General features: G+C 36.5%; 1 protein-coding gene across 48 annotated transcripts in view; it reads right to left on the bottom strand.

Moving 5' to 3' along the window:
* The window catches only part of LOC102069276 (uncharacterized), a 142,881-nt gene that overhangs the window by 36,617 nt on the left and 81,239 nt on the right, over positions 1 to 25,025 (bottom strand). For 42 of the 48 annotated variants that reach the window (XM_074541270.1, XM_074541274.1, XM_074541275.1 and 39 more), the window contains 3 exons: positions 22,956 to 23,007; positions 7,856 to 7,895; positions 104 to 179 (listed from right to left, as the gene is read on the bottom strand). In XM_074541270.1, coding sequence (XP_074397371.1) covers positions 104 to 179; positions 7,856 to 7,895; positions 22,956 to 23,007 — 168 coding nt within the window. Of the gene's footprint in view, positions 1 to 103; positions 180 to 7,855; positions 7,896 to 14,397; positions 14,535 to 16,045; positions 16,278 to 16,680; positions 16,816 to 22,955; positions 23,008 to 25,025 lie in introns of all 48 variants that reach the window. The other 6 variants (XM_074541283.1, XM_074541284.1, XM_074541286.1 and 3 more) reach the window with 4 other exon arrangements.

Genomic DNA, 25,025 nt, shown 5'->3' with positions numbered 1-25,025 from the left:
GTAAATACAGTAAAAGTACTGTAGTACTTTTCTATCAGCAAAGTCTAATGGTCTAAAGCAGCACTCTAGTCAAGGAGCTGAAAATATGAAAGCATTTACATACTGTTTCTCCTTAGGACTGCACATTTCAGCTGGAAACCTCCTCCATGAATCAAGAATTGCTATCCAAACCTGTGGTCCTGAGAAAATAACATCAACGTGGAAGCTGAGATACAGTGAAAAATAGTGTGAGTGTTACTGTTTGAGTAGTACATCTGGATGAGAAGTAAAAAGAAGATCACATAACAAGCAGTAATACAATGCAGCCTCATGCTCTCTAGTACATTGCAATTGAATCATTGGAGTGGCTGGGTCAAGAACTAGGCAAGACCTTTGAGTAATTACTGTGATAACTACTAATGTAGTAGTAATGTAAGTAGGGTTGGTTAAAAAAAATAAATAAAGAAAACCCTCATACGATACAGGTCATAGTCAGTGTCCATTCTGGAATTCTTACTAATTATATTTACTATCAGAGGTCTGTTGCACTTTTCCACTGCTGTACATATTTGTATCATAATTGCCATTATCAAACCTTTTATGAAGATTTGCCAAACATAATTACTATTCACCAGCTTTTTTGCTTCCCTCTTCATATGCCTCACCAGTGTTTACTATAGAGATTCTGGACATCAAAAAGAATTCAATTTATGAAGATTATGTCCACTCCAGTATTTTATTTCAGGAGCAAAAGAGGTTGTGCAAAATTTATATTTTTTACCATGGCAGATTTTGTTACATAGAAGAGATTTCCATAACTCTTTTCACTTCCATTAATCTAGTCAAATCAATATTTTCTTCCTAGTCTAACCTTATATAACTTTTACAATATTTGTAATTATTTAAATTGAGCTGCATACATTCACCAAGACTCCTAATTGTTTCATGCAACATCCATTAAAGGTACTCATAAAAACAAGCAATAGTAAATATTCCCTCCCCATCTCACCATCAGCTATTTGTACACATGGATAAGCCTGAGCCTTTTTTCTCCAGGCTGAACAGACCCAGCTCTCTCAGCATTTCCTCATATGAAAGGTGCTGCAAGACCTTCATCATCTTCATGTGCTTTGCTAGACTGGCTTCAGTTTGTCCTGGTGGGGAGCCCAGACCTAGACAGAGCACATGACTCACCAGGAGAGGGGAGACAAATCATCTATGCTTCCCAGATTACTATTTCACCCCTAAAAACTTTTCCCCTAGGAAAACCTTTTTCAAAGGGAATTTTCTTTTTTCTATCTTTCCAATATCGTTATATTAGTGCATGACATACTCTTTTGCACTTGTTGGCAGTTTACTCAAGACCCATTATTAAAGAACTATTACTTAGAAAGATTTTAGTTCCTCTTGGAATTTCTAGTACTAGCTAAGAATTTTGTCTGCGTGTTTATCAGACCAAAATTCTTGTCCCTAAAGTTTGCAAGATGCTTTACCTCCCATGATATCTGTGTTTTACTTGCTACATCCTGGTTTTGCAGAGGATGATTTCCCTGTTCTTTTTCCTCACATACGTATGCTACTCTGAAATCTATTACCTGAACTAAATATTTTTCACACTCTTAGAATTACTTTTCAATCATTAAAATACTCTCAGAGACGGATAGTAGCAAAAGAAAAAAGTTTAACACAAGTTTTATAACAAGTTGTTATAATCCATATTTCAACCATAACTTTTGGATGAAATATGCTAAGCATTTGCATACCACAACACACCATATTTGTATTCCCTTACAATTCCTGGTTTCAGACATAATCAGGACCAATTTAGATACAGACACAGTGGGGAAAAATACAACACTAATGGGGAAATAAAAGCTGTCTCCCAAACTAATCAAAGAAAATACAAATATGAAGAAAAGTTATAGTTACATTTGAAGCTCTCTGGTGCGTTTGTGTTTTTTATTTCTTACGGTTAAACAAGAAACAGCAATTCAGACAGCTCTAAATATCCTGTGCAGTAATCTTAGAATTTATGGGTACCTACCTGCTGGTTACAGTTACATAGTATTTTGAATATAATGGCTTAGCTTTAGCTTATTGCCATGCTAACCACTGCAGGCTCCATTACCTTTCAAGTACCTATCATAAATGCATCCATTAGCCATAGCCTTCCTTATGTGATACTGTTCCTAAGTTTTCCAGATTTAACAATTATATCAATGTTCTTCATAATTTCTCCTGTCTTACTTGATGAAAAGGTGCCTTTGACTCTAACTAGATCAAGTTAATTTCAGTCTTGCTTTCATTCCACTTTCTTTTATAACTACATTGCTTTTGGTTCATGTTTTGACAGAACTCAATTAGAATGCCAAATTCTACATTTCTTTGAAGTGAAGGGCATTGGATTAGGTTAAATGTGGAAGCTTCCTAATTATGTATGTTACCACTCTGCAGAACCATTAATCTTTTAAAAATAACACACTTGTGCTTCAGAAGGCACTGAATGGGTTGTTGGCTCTCAACAGAAAACATGAACAGTAATGCAAATGTACAATCACTGTTGCAGGGGGAACTTTGGAATGATTTGGGCTTCAAGCCTTCTCATTTGTTAGCAAGACCCTGCTACTACTGCTGAAGAGCATGAAATTGAGCTGTCATTACTTACTCATTTTATTTTATAGAGCTAGGAATCATTAGGAATCAAGGATGTGAGTAATGAAAAATGGAGAGCTTATTTGTATCAAAATCTTACTGTTATACCTCTCTTTCCAATTTAGTATTATTTAAATTTGACCAAATTTGTTCAAGTATATTATATTTTTATGAATTCTTCCTTTTATTTCAATATCAAAAAGGTAAGTTTCATCCTATTTCCTTCTCACAATGATCCCCCTCTAAGGCATTTCTAATTTATCTCTGATCTATCTCTGATTCTAAACAAGCATTTTAAGATTGTTCACTTTTTCCAAATATCCCCTGCCTTCAGAAAGCAATGGCAAGCTCATGCTGTTTGAGATTAGACCCTTAAAACATTACTTGGATGGCTAAAGTTCTTCTATACAGCCATAAAGGATTCAGGATTTAGTGTTCTTCTCCATCATTTTAGTTTCAGATAATCTTTTGCCACCTATGGGCACTATTACATGGGAAATTGAATTTCCTAAATTCAGCAAATGTTATTTTAAGTTACCTAAACCTGGATATTGTATAGAAAAAAATGTTAGTAAGTTAATAAATTATCACATACTGTAGACTTTGAGATACAATTAATTGTGAAAAGGAATAAACTTGATCGTGTTTTGCACTGGTTAATATTGGTATAAGAAAGAGTAGCTAAAGTGACTTAACTAATTTTTTACAATTTTTATTGGGAAATACAGAAAAGAATTGTAGTGTAATTTAGTCTAGCATTCGAGAATGTTATTTTTAAACACAGGAGGAAAGAGGGAAGAAATACTTCCAATATGAAGGTAGTTTGAGAGAATTGTGGTTGTTCTGCCTGGGGAAGAAAGGTGGAGAGGGACATTTGACATTAGCAGGAAGTAATAGGACAAGGAGGAATGGCTTTAAACTGACAGAGGGCAGGTTCAGATTAGATAGGAAGAAATCCTTTACTGTTAGGTGGTGAAGTTCTCAAACCACTTGCCCAGAGAAGTGGCTGCCCCATCTCTGGAAATGCTGAAGGCCAGGTTGGATGGGGCTTTGAGCAACCTGGCAAAGTGGAAGGTGTCCCTGTCAGTGTTAGGGGCATTGGAACAAATAATCTCTAAGGTCCCCTCCAATACAAACAATTCTATGAGAAGATGACTCTCACCGTAGCTTGGATAATAAATTGTAGGGTGTCCTCATTAAAATTTTAATGCAACAAGGTAAAAATAAATCCTAAACAGAGTACCACACCAACTACTAGAAATAAAATTAACTCTCTCCTGGACCAAGCTAGGACACATGGTTTTGACACCAGTGCCCCAAGACCATCACAATTGTAATATTTGTAATGTGATGGGACATTTTCTTCTCATCCACAGTATTAAGTCTTCCTGAGCAGTGTGGAATCACCTACTGCCTTCAAACTACTGATCCTGATATCAAGGTCTGAATAGTTACGCACTGTGTTTTTAAATTCAGAACTCTAAGTGGAATTTTCTGGCACTAAATTTGTGCTCTAGGTCTCTAGTTTCACTAGCACTGCAAGATAAAACATAACTTTTAGAACCTGAAATTTGGGACTCATTTTAGGTGCAACCATTTAGTTCTATTTGTAGAAAAAGCCTGTGATTACCTATAAAATTCAACATATTTGCATATTTTTCCCTTCATGCTATAAAGAATGTATTGAATACAGCCTTGCTTATAAGCAGGTGAATGGGCATGGTAAGAAAGCAAAACTAGACCCAAAAAATTACTTGAGACAAGATGTGCAAGACAAGACATGACTTTTGATTCACTGACTGCTTCACAGTCTTAACCTGATCTTTTATGTTGCTGACCAATGTGACACAAGTTATGTTATGAACTTCCTAGACTGCATTTAGGAAGCTCATAACATAAAGAAAAATAATTTCCAAAGTGACCCTGAAAACACAAGCCAACTTGATTGACAGGTACTGCGTGACTGATTTGGCGGGCTTACAGAAAATTACAAATGAAGAGGAAGTAGGACTGGAAAGAAAGCTAATTAATTAGCATTGTTAGTGCCTCAGATTCAAAGGACAGCACAGACTTGTACACAGCATTACTACAGTATCCCTTGTGCAAAATAAGAGTTGGAAGAATATAGGGGAACCTAGAAGATTTGTTCCACACAAACTTTGTTAAGGGAACGAGCAGATGACAGAACTCAAAAATCAAGTCAATCTACTTTCTCTTGTGACTGTTCACTCTACTTACTAAACATGGAAATTTAGGAGTTTTGAAGGTTAAAAAACCAGGTTGCAGCACAGCATTTGCCCTAAGCCCTGCTCCAGGCACCTACACTAGTAGCAGAATGATGCTGTTTTATCCAGAGCAGCCACACCTGAGCACAGGCTGACTTACAGATCTTACCATCCTTTGCAGACCCTCTACTGGAACCCCTCCAAGGTTTCAGATTTTCTGCATGACCTTGATCATTTGATATTGCTGCAGGGGCAGAATAAATATACAGTGGCAAACTAGGGCTAGTTGCACCTCTGCCTAGCTTCTACACTCAGGAATGCTTTTTGGCTCCTGCACACAAATTTTCCCTTACAGACACCATAAGCACAATTTTGTATTCCAGCAACTTGGGCACAGGACAAAATTGGGGTAAAAATCAGTTCTGTACAGACTTCACACTGGTATCAGAGTTTGATCTTATAGAGGTAACTTGGTTTTTCCCAAAATTCATTAGGTAAATTAATTTTTGTTGTTGCAAGAACTCTCTCATTGTCTTCAACAACAAAAATGAAATATTTCTGGATATGAATAACCAACACTGAATATGATCTAGGCCCTTTCAAGGCATAAAAATATGTTGGTGCATATTTTAAAAATATACACTACCTAAATCATTGTTGAATGTAGCATACCCCCAAATGCAAACATTAAAACTAAAGACTTAATACCTCTCTTACAAGAACTTATCAGAAAAGGTAGTCGAGTAGCTTACTGTTCGACTTTTGCCCTCAACATATAAAAGATGAAATTTCACATTATTAAAAGTAAGACCTATCAGTGTAACTGCTTCAGAGTGTCTATGTTGTGACCATAAGTTTGCTACTGTAGTACTCCACCAGGAGTTTATCTAAGATGTTATATAGAAATAGAATACTAAACAGACACTAGGTGTTATGTCCACTATGAATTTCTATATATATAACTAATAATGTGCTATGCACAAATATTGCCAGTGTCTATATAGTAGATATACACTTATAGAGATAATAAAAATGGTCTCATACCTACTTGAAAGCTTCCACTCTGTCCTAAAGACCTATTACATAGTGTCAGACAAGACAGCAATGAGAAATGAGATAATTATATTAAGATGAAAATGAAAAATAGCTAAAGACAGTACTGGAAGTCTTTTTGGTGTTTTATCAATGCAGTTACAGAAAGTGTGAATATTTTTTAAAAGACTGTACAGTATGAAAGAAATGCTAAATGTGGGGACAGAAAATAACTGAATGTAATTTGGAAATCCTTTATAATTTGTATACTTTATAGGCCTTCTTTCTAGACAATAAACACTCTTGTAGATTCTGCAATTAAGGCATTAAAATGCATTCAGAAATGACCTCCAGCATTCTTCACCTTGTTACATATGCATAGGTCAATACATTCATAATAAGAGAAGTAGAAATTTGCTCAGACAAAGAAAGTCTGATGAATGATTGCAGTCTTCCACACAAAATCCAAGAAAGGAGCTGCATGAACAAGAAATAAATGAACAAGCTTAGTGGCTTCATTATGGAGAATACAGCTTTGGCCACACTGAAGCAGGAAATGTCATCTAGAACAGATATTCAGTGCCAGAAAACTTAAATATTGAAATGCTGCACCTGTTAAACACTGTTTACACCAGAACACAGATATCCTGCAGTCTCTACATGACATCACAGAGAAAATTATTCCCATACACAGGAGACAGAATTTTTCAGCCCTTACTCCTTTATTCTCGTAGGATTTGTGTCCTCATGGCTGAAGGTTACTTAACTTGCTTTACCAACAATATCAACAAACCTGATATCAACCCGAGATCATGAAGAAAACTGGGTACCCATGATTGCAGCAAAATTAATTGTTTCAGAGAGCTGTTCATAGCCAGTAGTGCAATAAACTGGAAGGTTCCTGATGTGTCTCCATGGATCCTCACCCAAGCAGAGCCTCAGCTCTCAAGGTGCTTCTAACCTTTCTGCAGTTGTTATACCTAACACTAGGAAGGAAGGCTTCTGAATCAGGACTTGGCTGAGCTTTCCAGCAGTTCAACTACAAAATTCCGAGCCTCAAGCACCAAATTTTCTCAAATTCCATCTTATAACACAGTTTAATTACAGTGCCTCCTAGGGAAGATTTTGATCTTGGAGTTCCTCACCAGAGGACTGTGCACAATCATGGTTTTATAACAGATCCACAGTGCTGCAAGAGACAGCTCAGAACTCCCCCTTTGGGGAGGCACTTGGGCATTCCCACCTAAAACCTGAGCTTACAGTAACCCAAGGAACTCCATGTTCTATGGGCTTCCCCCAGCCCTGAACCGAATTGCTCTAAGATAAAACCACCGGTATATATATTTACAAACAATGATCATTCAGTGTTATTTCACTCCAATCTGCCCCAGGGTAGCTTGAGTAGCCCTTCAGGGGTGGGCAGTAACACAGGGAACACAGCAGGTCTCCCCTCACCTTTGGGGACAGCATCTTCAAAATAACTGGCCCTCAGGCAGGACACAACATGTAGGGAAAACATGAGTCTAGCAATAGATACCAGAAATACAATCAGAACTGATGAAATTAAAATATCTCTTTTGCGTTATTGACCTCCTGATCCACTTTTCTTTTTAACATGTACTAGAATTCTGATGGCTCTTATATACAAATGGTTCAAAATAACTTGCTTAAAAATAGCATATCTCTAAAAACTTCAGTTCTGTTTGATTTCAGGTGGGTTTTTTAATGTTTTTGCTTGTTTTTTAAAAACCAGTTTGCTCTGTAGAGCCTAACTTAAAACTGCTTAATCTGCCAAAACTCTTTTTAGAATAGTCTTCTACCCTTGGAGAACTAGTGTGAGAGCTGGGAACCAGCCTCTCATCATACAGAAAAAGCAACACAAAATTTCACAAGTGAAAAAAAATTAGGAAACTGCAATGGGAGAAGTAAACAGAACTTGGTAGAAAATTATAATATCCTTACAGTACCTTGTTTGGATCCAGAAAATTTAGACTTTTCTCTCAGAACCTATAGAAAGTGCATAAGAAAGGGGAAAATGTTAGTATTTATAAATTATATATTAAATATTATGTATTCTATTGTTTGCATCAATTAAATTAATATATTACTGTTTTACTATAGGGGTGGTTTGTTTTAAATTGAAGATATTTTTAAACACTCACTTTTTTGATTCTTAGGTTCTTACATATATAAAAAGAAATTATCAGCTTTTAAGTAATACTTATCACTCTTATAAAGGTGAGAAGAGAAACATGTGAGAAGCAAAAATAAGCTTATAAAAATATCTTTACATTTTCTGATTTTCACAAGCCAACAAATTAAATGAGTAGAAAAATAAATTTGTAGGGAGATAGAAAAGTCCTCACAATATAAGTATGTAAATTTTCATTTATTTCTTAGGAGAAGCTTTTTGGTTTTTTTTAAATAGAAATCACACCCTTTTTTTTTTTTCAAAATTGTCCCTTGCATATACTGTCCTATGAAACTGTACAATATATTCCAGACAATATTTTAAATAATGCTAATTTTGGAGATGTAGATTATGAAAATACTTTGCATACAAAAAATACTGTGTTTCATAATAAAAGAATATTACTATAGTGACAGTTCAAGTTGTTATGGTAACAGGGTCTGTGAAAAGGGTAAATGAGCTTACAAAATGTTTAGGTATTTTTCTTTGCAGAATTTATTATATTCAGTTTTCCCATTAAAATTCTTTTGAACTGATTCTGAGGATAAGGTATGGAACAAAAGAACTATACAGAGTGATCATTAATGTTCTGAAATATAAACATCTATTTTGTTTACACTCTTTATATGTTAACACGTGTAATACTTGTATACTCTGAAAGAAAAGGGAGAGCAAGCTCATTGAGATATCCCATTAGCCCATTTCATTCCAATTTTAAAATTTGCCTAAATAAAGAAAAAAGAAAAATAAAAATAGCCCAGTCACAGTCAGGCAGTTGCTTTGACTAACAGCAATTTTTAGGGCACATCAGAATTAGCAGCTTGGTTGAATCCCAGAGCACTGCGAGCTAAATGCAGCGCTGTGCGCACACAGGTGACGATGGGTGGGGCAGGGGGAGCTCCGGCTGCCCAGGGCAGTCATTCTGTCCCCGACTGCAGCCTGGGGGTGCCCACAGGTACAGGGCGGAGCCACGCCTGTCGGGGCTGCCGGGGTGTAGGGGCAGGCCCTGGAAGGGAGAGAGAGGGAAGTCCCGGACTCTGGCCCACACAGGCATGAGTGTGGGCGCTGTCTTCTGTCACTGCTTCAACAGAGAGAGAGCAGCTGCCAGACAAGACACGGCTTTTGATCCACTGTTGTGGTGTGTTTTTAGCTTCCGGGTCCCTTTCTCAGGTGTGCCAATATTCCCTTCTCCCTTCCCCCTCGCCCCTTGCTGAGTGTGCCCTGTCAATCAGGCTAACATACCAGCAAGGCGTCGTGTGGTTGGTCGATTTCAAAGGATGCTCCTCAGGCCTGGGGGACATTGGCCCGTATAGGTGTCCCTAGTCCCTTGAGACCCTGCCCCTTTCACCTGGTTGGTAGCTCACCTGTCCCCTCCCCTTCCCCTGTCCCCGAGCTTAAAAGGTTAATCAGACCATGCGGCCTCCATTCTGGTGGAGCAGTTGCCCTGGTTCAGACCTCTGTAACCATGGAATAAACATCTGGACATAAACCCTCCAGCAGAATCCTCTCCTTTTTCTCTTCACCATCGCCAGAAGCTCTCTCTCCTGAGGTAAATGGAGTTCCTGACAAGCCTGGACTTGTTCAGTGCCCTGCTGCAATCTCCAGCAGCCAAGTTCTCTCTGGGGTGAATTACACTACAGTGCTGCCTTTGGCCCAGCAGTGAGGGTCAGACTGGCCCAGGCACCATCTAACTGGTTATATTGGGATTCTTATTCAAATAATCCACTGACTGCTTTGTGGTCAAACCTGATCTTTTGTGTTGCTGACCAATGAGACACAGGCCTTATTAATGCTGAATATACAGTGCTCTGCCAAAAAGAGCAACTCTATTCCTTACTTTGTTGGTTCTCAGCAATGGTTCAAATGGCTTTTTGAGCTTCCCTGGAAATAATTTCCATGCTGAGAATCAATCTGCCAGATATCAAGTGGAAATAAATCACACTTATGATACTGAAGCAATAAAACTTCCTGTGCCTATCCAAAAATGCATGAGAAAAGAGAAATGATAGAAATACTCTGGTTTACACACTACATATTTTCAATAGATGGTCACATATTTTGACCTAAGATCATAACTTAATCTGACAAATATTATGATGTAACCTATCTGGGGCACTTTCAGAGTAGGGAATTTGATCAAAAATGGGAGAGCAAAAGATTATTTTGCTGAGAATATGTATTATATTTTGTTTCTATTATTTTATTATAGATTTTTAAAAAATCATTTTCTAATTTAGTTTGTAATGTAAATGTTCTGGAGAAACAAGGAATCGCTTCTAATTGTGGTGAGATACAGGTGAGATCTAGGATATTTTTATATAAGTAATCTACATTGGAAAAAACAGCCACTCCAGAAACGAGTTTTTGATCAATAGTCCAAACACTGGGTCTGAGCTGTATTTGCAAATCTGGAGAAAGCTATAAATATATATTCTGGCATCTCATCTGAAGTTAAAGAAATTACAGAATAAATGCACTTCTTATGAAAATCCAGAACCGTAGCTCCATGAAGTAGCTTCATTTGGAACTAGAGAACACTGTGGGATGACAGAGTTTATTAAATACTTCTCTGTAATTAGTGCAGTGTTTGAACTATCACCTAGTAAAGTCTCAAACTATACCAGACACCTCCACTGGCAGATCATTAGTAACCTGGAAAACCTCCCTAATTTGGGGATATACCAGAATAACAGAAACCAGCTATAATTTCTGGATGCACAAGGAGGGAATTCAGTAGACTCGTGCATCCAGCGTTGATGCACCTACAGTGGGTATTGCCCGTAGAAAGTAACCTGAATTCCATGATTTGAAATAGTGTTTCAGTCCTTTGAAACAAACAAACCCTTACCAAAACATTTTTTTTTCATAAAGAGTAGTCAATTTGTATGAACAAAAGATAAAAAAAAAAATCTAACACATTAAGTCTTTCCCATTTCTATTATTCATGATTCTGTCCAGCTATGTGAAGTGTTTAAACAGTAAACTCTATTTAAACATTCAAAAGTAAAATATTTATTCTGTGTTTAAAACACCTTTTATAGAATAGCAGAAAGTTCAATTGCATAATCTCAGCTATTGTATGTTTCACTGTATGTGGCAAGAAATGCTGCTATTTATAAACCTGTAAAAATAATTCATAATTCATACTACAAATAATTAATTTTACCTTTCTGCTTGTAAAGTTTGTGCAGTTAGGAGTGTCTGCAGAGACAGGCTTTAAAGACCATTTATAGCTTTCTGTAAACAGAACAGTCTCAGAAAATAAGTGCCTGTTAAAGCTGAATTAATTTTTGAAAAGTTGAGTATTTGGAGAGCAGTAGGTACATCCCTTATGCATGGAAAAATAAGCACATCCAGTTATAGATGAGAAGAGTCAGCAGTTAGAGATCTAATTTTTCTATGGTTTAATACCAGAATATTCCTGAATATGAATTTGCTGTATACACAGAATTTAACAAAAAATTTTCAGAGAATAAATAGTTTTCAACTGGCCCAGAAGTGCATGGCTAAAGCCTGTACATATTTCTCTTCTTCAAGATGGCTGTATTGATTTTTCCTTCACTGGAGGGAAGCTGCTCCAGTGCAGTGCTTTTAAGACCATTTGTTATAAACCAAGACTCATTCAGCCCTGTGGAAAATATTTCAGTATCTATTGCAGAGATCAAAACCAGAAAGGTAAGTTTTGGGAGTATGGTGCTGTGGAACAGCATAAATTCTCTTGCATGATACACAACCATCAAGCATTTTTTCTAGGAAGAATTGTGGCAATATTCATTGCAGTACCACTTTCTACATAAGCAGAAACATGAAATTAAATGCATGTGGGTTTTTTTTTTGCTTGTTTTTGTTATTTATTTATCAATTTAAATAGAAAATGCTATCAAAAAATAGTCATATGTAACCAGATCATTAAAAAAGCAATTTAGGTACTAACATTATTTTTCCTATTAACAAAAATGGTAAATTATATCTCCTATTTTTTCCTGTTATTCATTACTTTCTGAAAATGTTCTTCATATTGTATCTTTTGTTCTCCCATATGATAGGGCATTGTAATCTGTTCTGCAAATTGCATGCTCCACTGATTAATGTTCAGTATATTTGAACCAAATCAAAGTTATGATACAGCTCTCCTGATAAAACTATATATATGTGTAAATAAAGCAAAGACCCCATCTACATGAGACTCAAAGGCTTTCTATGTAAAGAAGCTAGATATAAGTAAAATTATATTTAATTTTCTTCAGCTCCTGAGATAATCTACGAACTAGTCTATGTGCTGTGCAGCTAAATATTCAGATTATTTAGGATCTCTATTATTCCTTTCCTGGTCTATTTTTACGTATACACAGAGTACTTTGTCTCAAAAGTGCAAATATATGCAGTGCTATTTTACTGTTCTGAAACCTCTGTTTATACATTCCAAGCTAGCTGGAACTTTTTCAAGGACCTTCATTATCTCAGACATTTTGAGAATATTTTGAAAGCTTGAATAAATTGCCTAACCACCAAATGCCTAGGGCAGCTAGGCAGTGTCTGAAGACTTAGTGAATTGAGTGACTCTTAAATTAGACATTTGCATGGTTATTTTTAATTAATCACCGTATAAAACGTAATTAGCATGCACCACTTATCATTTGAATAGCAGTTGGCAATTTTTTATTTTGTAAATTCTTCATAGAGCACAGAGTTCAGGAGAAAAGAGGGAATCCCAGAGGCTAATGTCAGGAATAATCGGGGTGATTTAGTTGGCTGATGTCCAGGATATAACATGCAGAATATTTCACTGTCTATCGGTCAGGGTTTTTTAACTTGGACATACACAACTATCCACACTTGTCATAGCTTCTCTTTGTTTTGGAGCAGTGATGTTCTTGCAAAAGAAATAACTTTTGCAAGAGAATCTCATTTTTGAGTGCTGTGGGGCTGGATGATGTCTGTAAAGCCATCAGGTAGCGCAGGTGAAGGGCCCCTGCTGTCCTCAATAAACATTTGTTTGTGCTGGTATGAATGAAAATGCCTAATGCTGATTTAGAGTGGACTGAAGAACACAAAAAAAGAGCTGTAAGGCAGGGAGCATCCCTAGATGAACACTGGGAAGCCAATTTCTCCCTGTCTGGAGGCAGCCTGCCCTTAGCTAGGATTCAGAGGTACAGATCCTTCCTAACAAGGGAAGGAGTTGATATTAAAAGCTGGTGCACACCCCCAGCATCTCCCAAGACAACAGCTCTCCCTGCCATGGTACCTAGAGATGGGAAGCACTTTCAGAATCACACAGATGCACTTTCAAAGGCCACACAGAGAACATGATCTGTGCATGCTTGAGCTAGCCCATCGCCTGCAGTTACAAGAGATTGGTTGTCTGGTCCTGCAGCACACTGATTGTCTGGGCTCATTAACATCTGTTCCTGATGACATGGCTCAAAAAGGCACTTTGTTCTGGAATTGGTAATGTTTGGAATAATACAAACTGATTTCTGAGAGACTGTGTTTTCATTCTATCTACCTCTGTAGACATGCAGATAAGATCACACCTAGCATCTACCTCTCAGTCTTATACTCTGGCCAAGACAGATTACTGCTACTGAATAAATTGAAAAATGTCTTGGGATTTTGCTTTCTTAAGAGCACCTAAACTAAAATTTAAAAAAAGCAGGATGACCTGATAGCATATTCCATTGCACTGAGGACCTTTTCCCCCTTGAGCCACACGGCAGCATATGGACTGCATCCTTCACACCATACATCACCAGTGTGCACTGCACTCAAGAGGGTGCTCCAGAAATTTCATTTCCAATAGAAAGAATTTTATCTTTAGAAAAGGTTTGAAGAATCACCTAATTTGAGAATGAGTTAATTATGACATTGCATTTAACACTGGCCAAATTCTAGAAATAAGATGAAAAATCTTTCTGAAAATCTTTTTAAACGCAGCTCTCAGTCTATTCTTCACTGCACCAAAACAACAGAGAATTATTACTCTTTTGGATTTATACCACTCCTACATAAGCTTTAGTAGCCTCATTTAAAATAAGACTTCAGCATCTGAAGCACAACTTAGACAGAAGATGGAGACTTAAGTCAGAATTTATAGTTCTAGAAGTCCCTGTTTATCTACCTCAGCACTCTTAGAACACTTAATTGCTGCCTCCACTTCTTTATCCCAGTAGGTTCTCGGGAGCTGAAAGTTTTTTTTGGTGTATTTCCATAAAACCTCCATCCTGACACTGCTGAGCAGACAGACCATATGACCTCCCTCCTCAACCTAATACCATATGAAAAATTGTTTCTTTTTTCCCCTGCCCCTGTGATTCTTACCACTTGAAAATTTTCATAGAATACCTTCAGAGTAAAGCTACCCATAAAGTCGTGCTAGAGGTCTCTTAATTTTTCCAAATATTGCATGGAAAAGTATTATCAGGAACCTTCACGTAGCAACTCAATTGTTAGAGCATCTAAAAATAGAACGAAAAAAGAATATGTACAGCTATGGTAGAAAAAGAAAAAAAAGAACTTACCTGTGAAGGGAAGCTGTAGGTGCCAAGATTATTTATATATTTTCATGAAACATTAACTGGGTAAGACATGTAAATACTACACACTAGACTTCTCACAGTAATCAGCTACAATTGATATCACAGAATTGCAATTGCTGGGTTTGGTTCATCCCTCCCCCTTTCCCTGTCTTTAATGTTCCTTTTTAAAGGAGAACTATCAACAAAACATCAGAGTTCCAAAGTAGAGACAATTAAAACTTTGAACCTACTCTGGTAGGTAGGTCTGATAGGTATGCTCTAGAGAGGGAATGACTATAATATATATCTCTATAATGAAAAGTCCCTCACAGGTTTTGGTTTCTACTAAGGAGGGCAATGACTTAAAAGGAAGACACTGGCATTATTTTGTAACAATACCTAACTCTCTTTTTTGATTTAGCCCTAGTTTTTTTTAAAGTTGGCTATATTCACTACCATACAAATTAAAAACAAAATCCCTCCATGATAATATCTAGCTAAGTCAAGTAGAATAAACCAAACAGTTGAATCTTGAAAACTGCTTGCTCCTAATCACCCTTTTCCCCAGGAGACTCACCTACACATAGCAACATGCTCTAAGCAGAAGGGAATTGCTAATGCGTCACCCAAATCTTGCAGTCAGTATATATTTTCCCCAAACCTGCACCATTTCAGCAGGCAAGTGCTTCAGACTAATCTTTTCCTTTTCCCTATTGCTGTCCAGTGGGGATGCTTCCCAGTTCTTTTTTTTTTCCCAGCAAATGCTCCTCAACTTTTCATGTACACTTGAGAGTACAACATAGATATTATCCTGATGAAATGCCATTTTTTCTACTTCAGAAGGTGCTAATAAAATGCCTTTTTTTCCCTATTGACACCCTTTAACATACTACTTGTTTTAAGCTGCCTGTATGCTTGTAAACAGCTAAGATTGCTGTGAATTGATCCACCTGACATCATTCTTTATGGTGTGGATAGTCAGGATAAAGAGAAGGCCAGGTTAATTACAAAGATGTGTTAATTATGTAATTAACAAATCACACTTCTCTGTATCAGGTAGAAAGGAGGAGAAAGATGATGGGGAATTGAGTGAAGTTAGAGATATAGCTGAGATTAGTTTATGCAGCAGGAGAGCAGGGGCTGGCTTTGATGAGACACCACAGCTGTGTGTAAATGCACTCTGTCAAAACCTAAATCTCTAGCAGACTGCATGAATTAGCTCATTCATCTGTTTTCTTGAGAATTCAGGGAGTAAAAGTAACTTAGCAGAAATAACTTAACACACTAACTTAGGAGTTTGCCTCAGTTTCTAGAAGCCTGTGTGACTGGCCCTTCCTGAACCTCACTGAGATCTATATAGAAGACAGTTCTACTTTAAATTCTCACTCTTTACATCTTACAGTGGGCAGGAATGTAGGAAGGAACAACCTTAAATAAATTTGATTACTCACCTCCAGAGAGATGAATGCTTTGCTGCTATTGAAGACCTCTATCTTATGGGGTTTTTGCTTTTATTATGGTTTAGTAAGCTCTTGAATCTCATATATTACGGTATTTGTCTCTGAGTAGAAAATCAGTTTGGATCCAACATACCTGTAAGAAATGTACCTGCGAACTGATCATCAGTTTGACCTTTATCCTCCAAACTATCCATGAGTTTCTGTGGCTTCAAGCTCACATTCCCTATACAAACCAAGGTACCAGAAAAAATCTAACCAGCATAAAAATATGAGGTTTAAATGGAATTAATGCATTTAGGGCATTTGTTGAGCATGTGAGTTTTAATTTCATGTCATTTTTTATCAGGTAAAGAAGACAACAATTTACAGAACTCTGCTGTGCAATTCAAAATATTTTTAATCTACCCTCTGAATGAATTTTTCAATGCCATTTAACCTTTGAAATGCATAATGCTGTCTGTCACTCATACTTTATGCTATCAAGAGATGCAAAATCACTTTCAGGCAGTGAAGGTGAGGGGCTCAGCTGTCTTAAAAGGCATGCTAAGAAACACTGACCTTTTCTGAAATAGGATGGGGAAATAAAAGCTGCGTATTAAAATCCTCCACTCTAACCAATAGTTTACCTTTTTGGTAATTCATCTACTCTCTTCTTCTCAGTGTTCTAACTAAATGACTTGCAATTCAACATGTTGGTTTCTTCTCTGTTGTAGGAATTGCTTTACTTATCAATTTCCAAGAGACTACTTTGTGTCATACCCCTACAAAAAAAAAAAAAAAATCCATTCTTGATAGTCTTGTCACTAAGCAAAAGTGAATTCAGGGAATTTTTTCATCTCCAGCTTTAGTTTTAATGTGTCTATAATTTCTCAGTTTCTCTAACATCAGCATCGATCACAGGCATTGAAACTCCATTTTTCCATAAAAATTCTGTAAACATTGATTTACACATTTGGTTGCTGTTGCCCTATAAATTAGCAATGTCAAATTCAACTCACTCTGATGATACAACTTTGTCCAATCATTCTTTTATTACTTTGAGGCTTTTTTCACTGTTGGGTTGTGACAGTAGAACAACCATGCTTTTCTGCAAACCACATACTCAATGTTCAACATTCTGAGTGTTACTTATGCAACCAGAACTAGGAAAGAAAGAGCAAGGTCTCAGCACACAATTAAAATTATTAAAATTTTTGAGATATATAAAAATTTGGATTGATATGTGTCGTGCAATACTTCTCAAACTTTTGCAGCATATGTTTATACTTGGTCTCTTTTATGAGGCTTAAAAATATTAAGTACACAGTGTATATCAAAACCCACTTGGTTTCTGTTAAGTAGAATACTCTTGACCTGTGCATAGTGAAGATATTCTGTAGTTTATAGGAGTTTTTTCTTCCCTATTTCTTTAATTTTTTCTCTAATGGATTCTTTTCCCTATTATTTTCTTTCACACAAGTTACTTTCTTAGCATTTTCATACTGCTGTCTCCGTGTCATGCTCAGGACTCATGGTTTATCTTCATCATTTCCGCAAAGTAGTTCCAGTGTCTCTGTAAAACTTAGCATGGATTTATACAGAGCTCTTTTTCATATTTTAAATCTTTGAAAATAAAGCTATTAGATTCCCAGTTTGGTACTCCACAATTCTAAGCAAGGTCATAGATCTAGGCCTGTAAAAACCAAAAAGAATGTTATTTCTGCTACTGGATAGATAAGGTGTAAATCTATGGTCATTATTTAAAAGATGCAAATCTATTTGCACTCTAACTACACAAACATATTAAATGATGAACTGAGCAACATGAATAATTATTCTTCCATGTTGGCCTTTAAGAGTATTACTTTCACTTAGCTGTTTAAAATTCATGTCAGCTTTTCTAGGTTTATGTCTAGTTTATTTCTAGTTTTCAGGATCATACCTTTTCCAGGACAAAATCTATAACTCATCTTCAAGACTGTTTAACAGTTCCACAAATAATTAAATCCATGGATTTTCACAGTTCTAACACTCTCTGGATTCCTACATAGTTAAAGAAACAACAAGGTACTAACTACTGTTTTACTTTACAGTTTTTAGCCATTTAACTGCACGATCTTGTTTGTTAGTTTGTCTTCACTACTGAAGATATGGATAACATACAGATTTGTAAGTAAAGCCTCCAAGACCTGCCAATTAAGTAACAGTTTGTTAAGTACATTAGATAAAGAATTGTCTTACATAAATTATGCCAAAAAGTCCCAGCACTGTAGTTAAATGATGATCTAATAATATTGCAAATATGCACTAATCTATCTCCATGGTAAGTATTCATACAGCAAGATACAGCATAGCAGTTTTTAATTCAAAAGATCTTGAAAACTAAATATTTCAACAGAAACCCAGAAAAACTCAGCGGTAGAAATCTGAAAGGAGGTGAGAAGCAGCAGCAAAAAACGAAGATTGGGAAGGAGAGAAAAGGAGTCATGTTAGAGGAGACTTAAGTGGAAGCAATCATGGAATAGCATTTTATAAAAGATTCTATAAAAGGTGAAATTAAATTAGTCCAAGTTGTCATATCTGACATTATTTTCTCCGTGTGATGGTAATGCACCAAATTTTTTTTGCTAATTTACTGATTAGTAGAGGTTCAAAATTCTTTCAAAGAATTGATGAATTTTAAAAATGAGATATAGCCTTAATTGTATGCTTTATGAAGTAGATGGGAATAGTTGAATACATATCCAACTTCAGAAGACACATTAACTGCAGCAAATATGGGAAATGTTAGCTGAATTGGAGAAGTTTGCAAGAACAGAAACCAGGTGAATGAAACTACAGAAAACTGGTCTGCATTGTTCAGTGCTTTTAAGAATTGACTTTCAAAATCAGACTTTCATTTTCTTATAGAGACACCATAAAGAGTATTGAACCGTTTTCTTACTTTTCACTAAAACAGCATTGTCATCATGAATCATAGAATCACAGAATGCGCTGAGTTTTAAGGGACTCTCAAGGATCATTGAGTCCAACTCCTGCTCCTGCACAGCAGCACCCTAAGAATCACAACATGTTCCTGAGAGCATTTTCCAAACACTTGATACTGTGACCACTTTCCTGGGAAGCCTGTTCCAGTGCCCAACCATCCTCCAGGTGTAAAACCTCTTCCTGATATCCAAACTGCTCCTCCCCTGACCCAGCATCACACCATTTCCTTAGGTCTTATCACTGGTCACCACAGAAAAGAGACCAGTGCCTGCCCTTCCTCTTCCCCTCATGAGGAAGTTGTGACTGCAGCGAGGTCTCCCCTCTGTCTCCTCTTCTGCAGCCTGAACACACCAGGTGACCTCAGCTGCTGCTCATACAGCTTCACCTCCAGGCCTTTCACCATCCTCACTGTCCCCTCTGAACTCTCTAACAGCTTTATGTCTTTCCTGTATTGTGGCACACAGGACTCAAGGTGAGGCTGTGCCAGCACAGAGCACAGCAGAATAATCAGCTCCCTTGACCAGCTGGCAATGCTGTGCCTGATACACTCTAAATTTCACAGTGGTTTGCTGACATTATCATTATTTACACAGAGACTCAGATTATTTTGGAAAATTCATTTGCAACAGTTTTTGCAGATATTGACTTTGCTTTGCAAGAAAAGTATTTCACATTTCTTGAAGTAAGGTAATTCGTGTGACAGGTGTTTAGTCAGAAAAGACAGAACCATGTAATCTCGCTGTATAGATGTTTTACTTGTATTTTACATAAAGTAAACAAAGAATGAAAGCAAGAAAATAATAACATTATCATTTCACAGGGAAAAGCTCTGAAGAACCACCTAGGTTCAAACTCTCTAAATAATTACCCTTTATCAGCTGAAGGTTCTTCCAATAAATGAAATCCAAAGTATGTTCATGGTAATGGAGAGAGTTATGGCACCTTTCTGTGGGAAATGTCCTGGTGCATTAATTAGGAAGAACTTTGCATCTACAAACAATCCTGTGTTTTGATTTGTTTTTCTAAATACACTTTAATTATAAGCTATTACCTTCACTGACAACAGTGAGGAGCCCAATAAAAAGATCTTGAAGTGCAGGTATACAGTGACATTTTGTTACTGACACTTTGACAGCTCTGTTAGGTGCTGCAAGATGTTTTAAAACAGAAATATAATCTGTAGTATTGATACTGCCTGTATTTAAAAAAAAAAAACTTTTTAAATGAAGTGATGGGCACAATCCTGCTTTCACTGAATTCAGAGGTGTTCCTCTCCCGTACCATCTATCTACCACATACTGCTCTAAAACCTGATAAAAATATAGGAAATGCTGAGCCCTGAATGTGCTGGAGAAAATGTCCTTTAAGCTGTGGTGCCAGAGACACACATGCCCACATCTCAAGTATGTCTCTACTAGGCAAACCTGGTCATCCCGTGCAAAATTTTCCCTTCTGTGCTTCAACCTCAGCACTCACAAGAAGGTCTGCTTTTTGACAGTTCAGTGATGCTAACACGTCTGCTTTCTCTAGCCTTGTTGAACTGTGATGACAAAATGGATTCCATTTGGGCTTACATGAAAGACTGCACACGCATGGAAAGTGAATGCCATGTCCTAGATTTTGAGGAGTTTGCTTAGCTTGTCTCATTTAGTTTGTGCACATTTTCTGCAATATAAGGGCATTGGTTAGATACCATGAAATAGTGAAAATAAGTTCTTGTTGATGCTCCTGTGGAAAAGTATGTAACTTGATAGGTATTTGAAATTTGGATTAATAAATGTCTTTAATGTGACATGTAATTGCCAAACTAAGGATAGCAAAACCCCAAGTTACACTGCTGGTGTAATCTCTAATGGCATTTTAACAGGTAGATTTGTAGACACCTTCCATTTCCATCCGTCAAAAGCTGTAATAGTGCACCAATCATCAACTGACATTTCAGTTCTGCCTGAGGACATGGGATATACAGAAACGGGCCCAGGTCAGTGTCTAGTAGCTTATATATTAGGCAAGTGGTACATGAACTGAGATTAAACAAAAGATATTAACATACAAGCACTTTTCGCTAAAATATACACACTATTCTGCAATAATTTCCATAGTTTTTCTCATTGTATTACTTATTTGTGTCTAAAAAATCCCAAACAAACGAAAGAAAATGCAAATTCTGTAAATATGCTTGGAGGATGATAAAGACATTTCAAATAAAACTTTGAAAGCCTTCAGGGAGATGGTAGCTCAAAACCATCATTCACAGCAAAATGATTACTGCATGTAAGTCACATAAAACTATTGGGAAAAAAATAAATACATAAATTATAATTATTCTATTGATTAATTACTGTTTCATATACAATATTACACTAATATTTTCTTGTCAAATAGGAAATACTTGTGATGAATTCCAGGTTTTCTTTAACTTTAGTGTCTGTTTTTGATTGAATGCCTAAAGCCTTTCAGGACCTCTGACAGTTATGTCGCAGGTTGTTGCACAGAGACCTGTTTTTGTATGGAATGCTAGAAATTTAGGAGCTCTGATTTCTGATTTTTAGAATTTTCATTTTTGTTTGACAGCTCAAAGGACTCCAAGCCTGAGATTTTAAAAAAACAAATATAGATAAGTCAAGCCATTCCTTCTTCCCTGTAGAAAACATATAAAACATGTTTATCCCTTGGGAAGAGTATAAAAGCATATGTGAAGCTAGAGAAAACCCTCGGTGATTAGTTATTTTCTAGAAGTTTCTAACAGTATTTTGCCAATCTGTGGAGAATCATTCCTTCAGGACTTTTTGCTATCCTAGTCAGTTAGATTTAGTTCTCCAAAGCTAATTTTAATTCCTTCAACAGATACTGAAATGTATGTTTCCAGAGAATGAGAAAAGCTATTTGAAAGCATTAATGGCTAGGCAGTAAGTTATTCAGCTCTTTCAGTATTAACAGATATGGATGTGTTAAAAAATTGTGCAGAATAGTTGTGATAATGTAAATATATTTGTATTTCGTATTATAATGCTAATATACAGGAAGCAATTTTCACTCTATTAACAGAAGTCATAATAATAGTAAGGGTCTTTCAGTTTTGCTCTCTTCTGGAATTACCTATTATCGAAAAATAAACTAAATGTCTGTATTAGAGAACCAGCTGAATGAACACAGCTGAATTTAGAGTTCTAAACAGATTTTAGTTCTTCATGGTTGTCATTTTCTCCTCAAGGTTGGTATGTCACCTGTGTGCTATTGAACACAACACTAAGCACTTGATTGACACATGAGATTTCTCAAAGCCATCTCCAATCTTTGCCTTTCAAAAGGAAGTTTTCCTAACTGGATTTCTCATCTAAGTGACTGGTCTGCACTGGACAGGTGGGATGTGTAGTGGTTTACTTCAGGAGGCTCCTGGTCCCCTGGATGCTTCCACTGACAGTGGAGTCACACTTTGGGATTCCTTTCTGCCAGTAAGAATATCATAAGGCAGGAGTGGAGTCACTCATGTGGCGCCACCCAGAGGACTGGAATGCAGCTGAGAGGTCACTTGCAGCAGAGAACTTGTAGGTTTGGAATGGTTTTCCTGCTTCCCACAAGTGCTAACCTGGGATGAGAGAGGTTCTTCCTCTGCTCAAACCCCTCAAATGGAATGCCTAAGTCAGGTTTCACAGTAGAGACAAGGAATTTAGAATAATCACCAGTCTTGCTTGTATATACATCTGGGTTTTCTGGTAGATTAGAGCGCAATTATGGAGCTGGTGTTTGAGTTCAGGCCCCAGCTTGGTATTAGCTACCCACTAATATAACATGGACCTGTATTTATGTATGGAATATGTCAACTAAAAGCAGCTCTTCTTTTATGTAAAGAAGAGCTGCTTTGCTGCTTTTAGTTGACATATTCCATGCTTACATAAGTAAAATAAATACCACAATCCTGTGCAAGACATACCTGATCAGCCCTTTTGCAGCAGATGATGACAGGACTTGGTTCAGTTGCGATACTAAAAAAGAGGGAAAGGGGAATTTGAGAGATAAGGGTGACTATATAAATTACAAATTTCAGAAGATCCTTTGCCTTAATGTAATAATTTCCTACCAACAAAACACATGAAGCAATAAAAGACAATGCTAGGAACAAAATTTATCCAAAACCTCCAAGCAAGCTACACTACATCCTGTTACATTAAATTTACCTGTATTTTTTCATGCTTTATATAATATTAATAAAAATAATGTCTTTATTTTAATGTTGCACTGAAAAATTGAGTTTGAAATTATGTAAGTAGGTATACATTATTAGGAAAAGGTCTAAAGAATTTAAGGATTGTGCAGTGATCTATGAGGAGTTATAGACTAAAATTTTGTTTCATAACTCCTTCTCCATCTTAAAATTATCAGAAATGGCCGTCAAGGATCTGATGATAAAACATATTTGTGCTAACGCTGCTTTTCACATGATGGTTAACGGAGGTTTAGAAATCAACAGAGACTCATGATTTTGTGGTGTGAAAAGGAACAGCCAAGTATTTTTACTCAATGAAATTCAAGTTTTAAACTCAAACTACAAGAAGCACTTAATCAAGTTACTGTATGACATTCAATTAATCCTCCATGAGAAAATAAGAGCAGTTACCACCTCTTCAGAAAGACCTCAGCTAGGAAAACCACATGCAGCCTTTTCTTGGGGACAAAATATTGGGCAAGAGACTCCATTGCCTTTTTAAAATTTGCAAATAAAAGACTAGAGTTTGGGTTTCAGCTCCCAAATGTTTGCCTGCATGTGTCAAATCTTTAACACTGCAGTATAAAAAACCATTGAAATTAATTTTATATTGTTATTATAGCAAATGACCCCATGCCAGGTCAGTGCAAATAAGGAAAATCTTGGCTGGTCTTGGCGTAGGAAAATATAAAGTATGTCAAATAGATGTCTCTCAAGTGTGTGATAAAAACGCATCTTTGCTCCCTGCAGCAGTATGGTATCTGACCTAAGAGCGCTAGAGAAGAGAGACCATATTGAATGCTTTCATTTCCCCATAAAATTCTGATCATGATAGTTCAGACATGCCAGATGGAAGTACTAGTGATAAATGGTGTTGATGCCTCAGGAGAAATGAGCTAGTAAAGTTATATTATGTTCAGTTGGGATTTTAAACATGTAATATATTTAAAACTGGTATTCTCCTGCAAAATCATACTCCTAATATTTCAGTGCCATATCACATATGGGAAAAAAAATTCCTGCCACATTTGCTACTATGAAAAGCAGGTTTTCCACATCACAACAAAACACCTCTACACACAGCACATATAATACTTTTTAATACATATAAATCTATGTATGAAATGATGAATGATAAGTATAGGAAAATCTAAAAGTGTTATTGCTCCTTTATTCCTTATATATAGCAATATATTTCTGAGAACAGTGAGATAACACATTTCTAAATGAGATAAGATAACCTCACATTTCTAACAGGCCTTTTGTTCTTTCCTAAAATTAATTAGGAATTTTGTATAAACTCTTTCATTTGCAATAGGAGGTAAAAGGCTGTTTTTAATTCTCAATTTGACCTGCTTAATCCAACTAGAAGATGTTTTAAGAAATTTTACTTATCTAGACATAATGTATGTATTCTCCAGAAGCAACTCTATGGAATCTTCTCTTTGAATGTCAGAGAATTTTAGAGGGAGAAGGTAGATATTCTGTACCCTATAAGTCAGTCTCTTTCAACAAAAACTAAGGGCCCAGAAGGTTGCAGGTAATTTGTCCGAGCATCCCATCCTCTAGTTATATTGCAAGAACTTACTGTCACTTATCACTTTACTAGTCATATTTGTTCTCCATTCATTCCTTTTTACTAAATTGCCTCCCACAAGCAGCATTCTCTTCATCTTCCATCACAGAGAGTTGAAACACCAGAGAAAAGAAAGGAAGTTACAACCAGCAGAGTTCTTAACAGGGGTATTGCTCAGCTGTTCATTTTAGACTAATAGTCAGAAACACCTTTTCCTAAAC

Source organism: Zonotrichia albicollis, chromosome 5 (assembly GCF_047830755.1).
Source record: "Zonotrichia albicollis isolate bZonAlb1 chromosome 5, bZonAlb1.hap1, whole genome shotgun sequence".
Classification (NCBI taxonomy): domain Eukaryota; kingdom Metazoa; phylum Chordata; class Aves; order Passeriformes; family Passerellidae; genus Zonotrichia; species Zonotrichia albicollis.
Note: the sequence above shows the minus strand (reverse complement) of the source record. Positions and strands in the feature narration are given on the sequence as shown.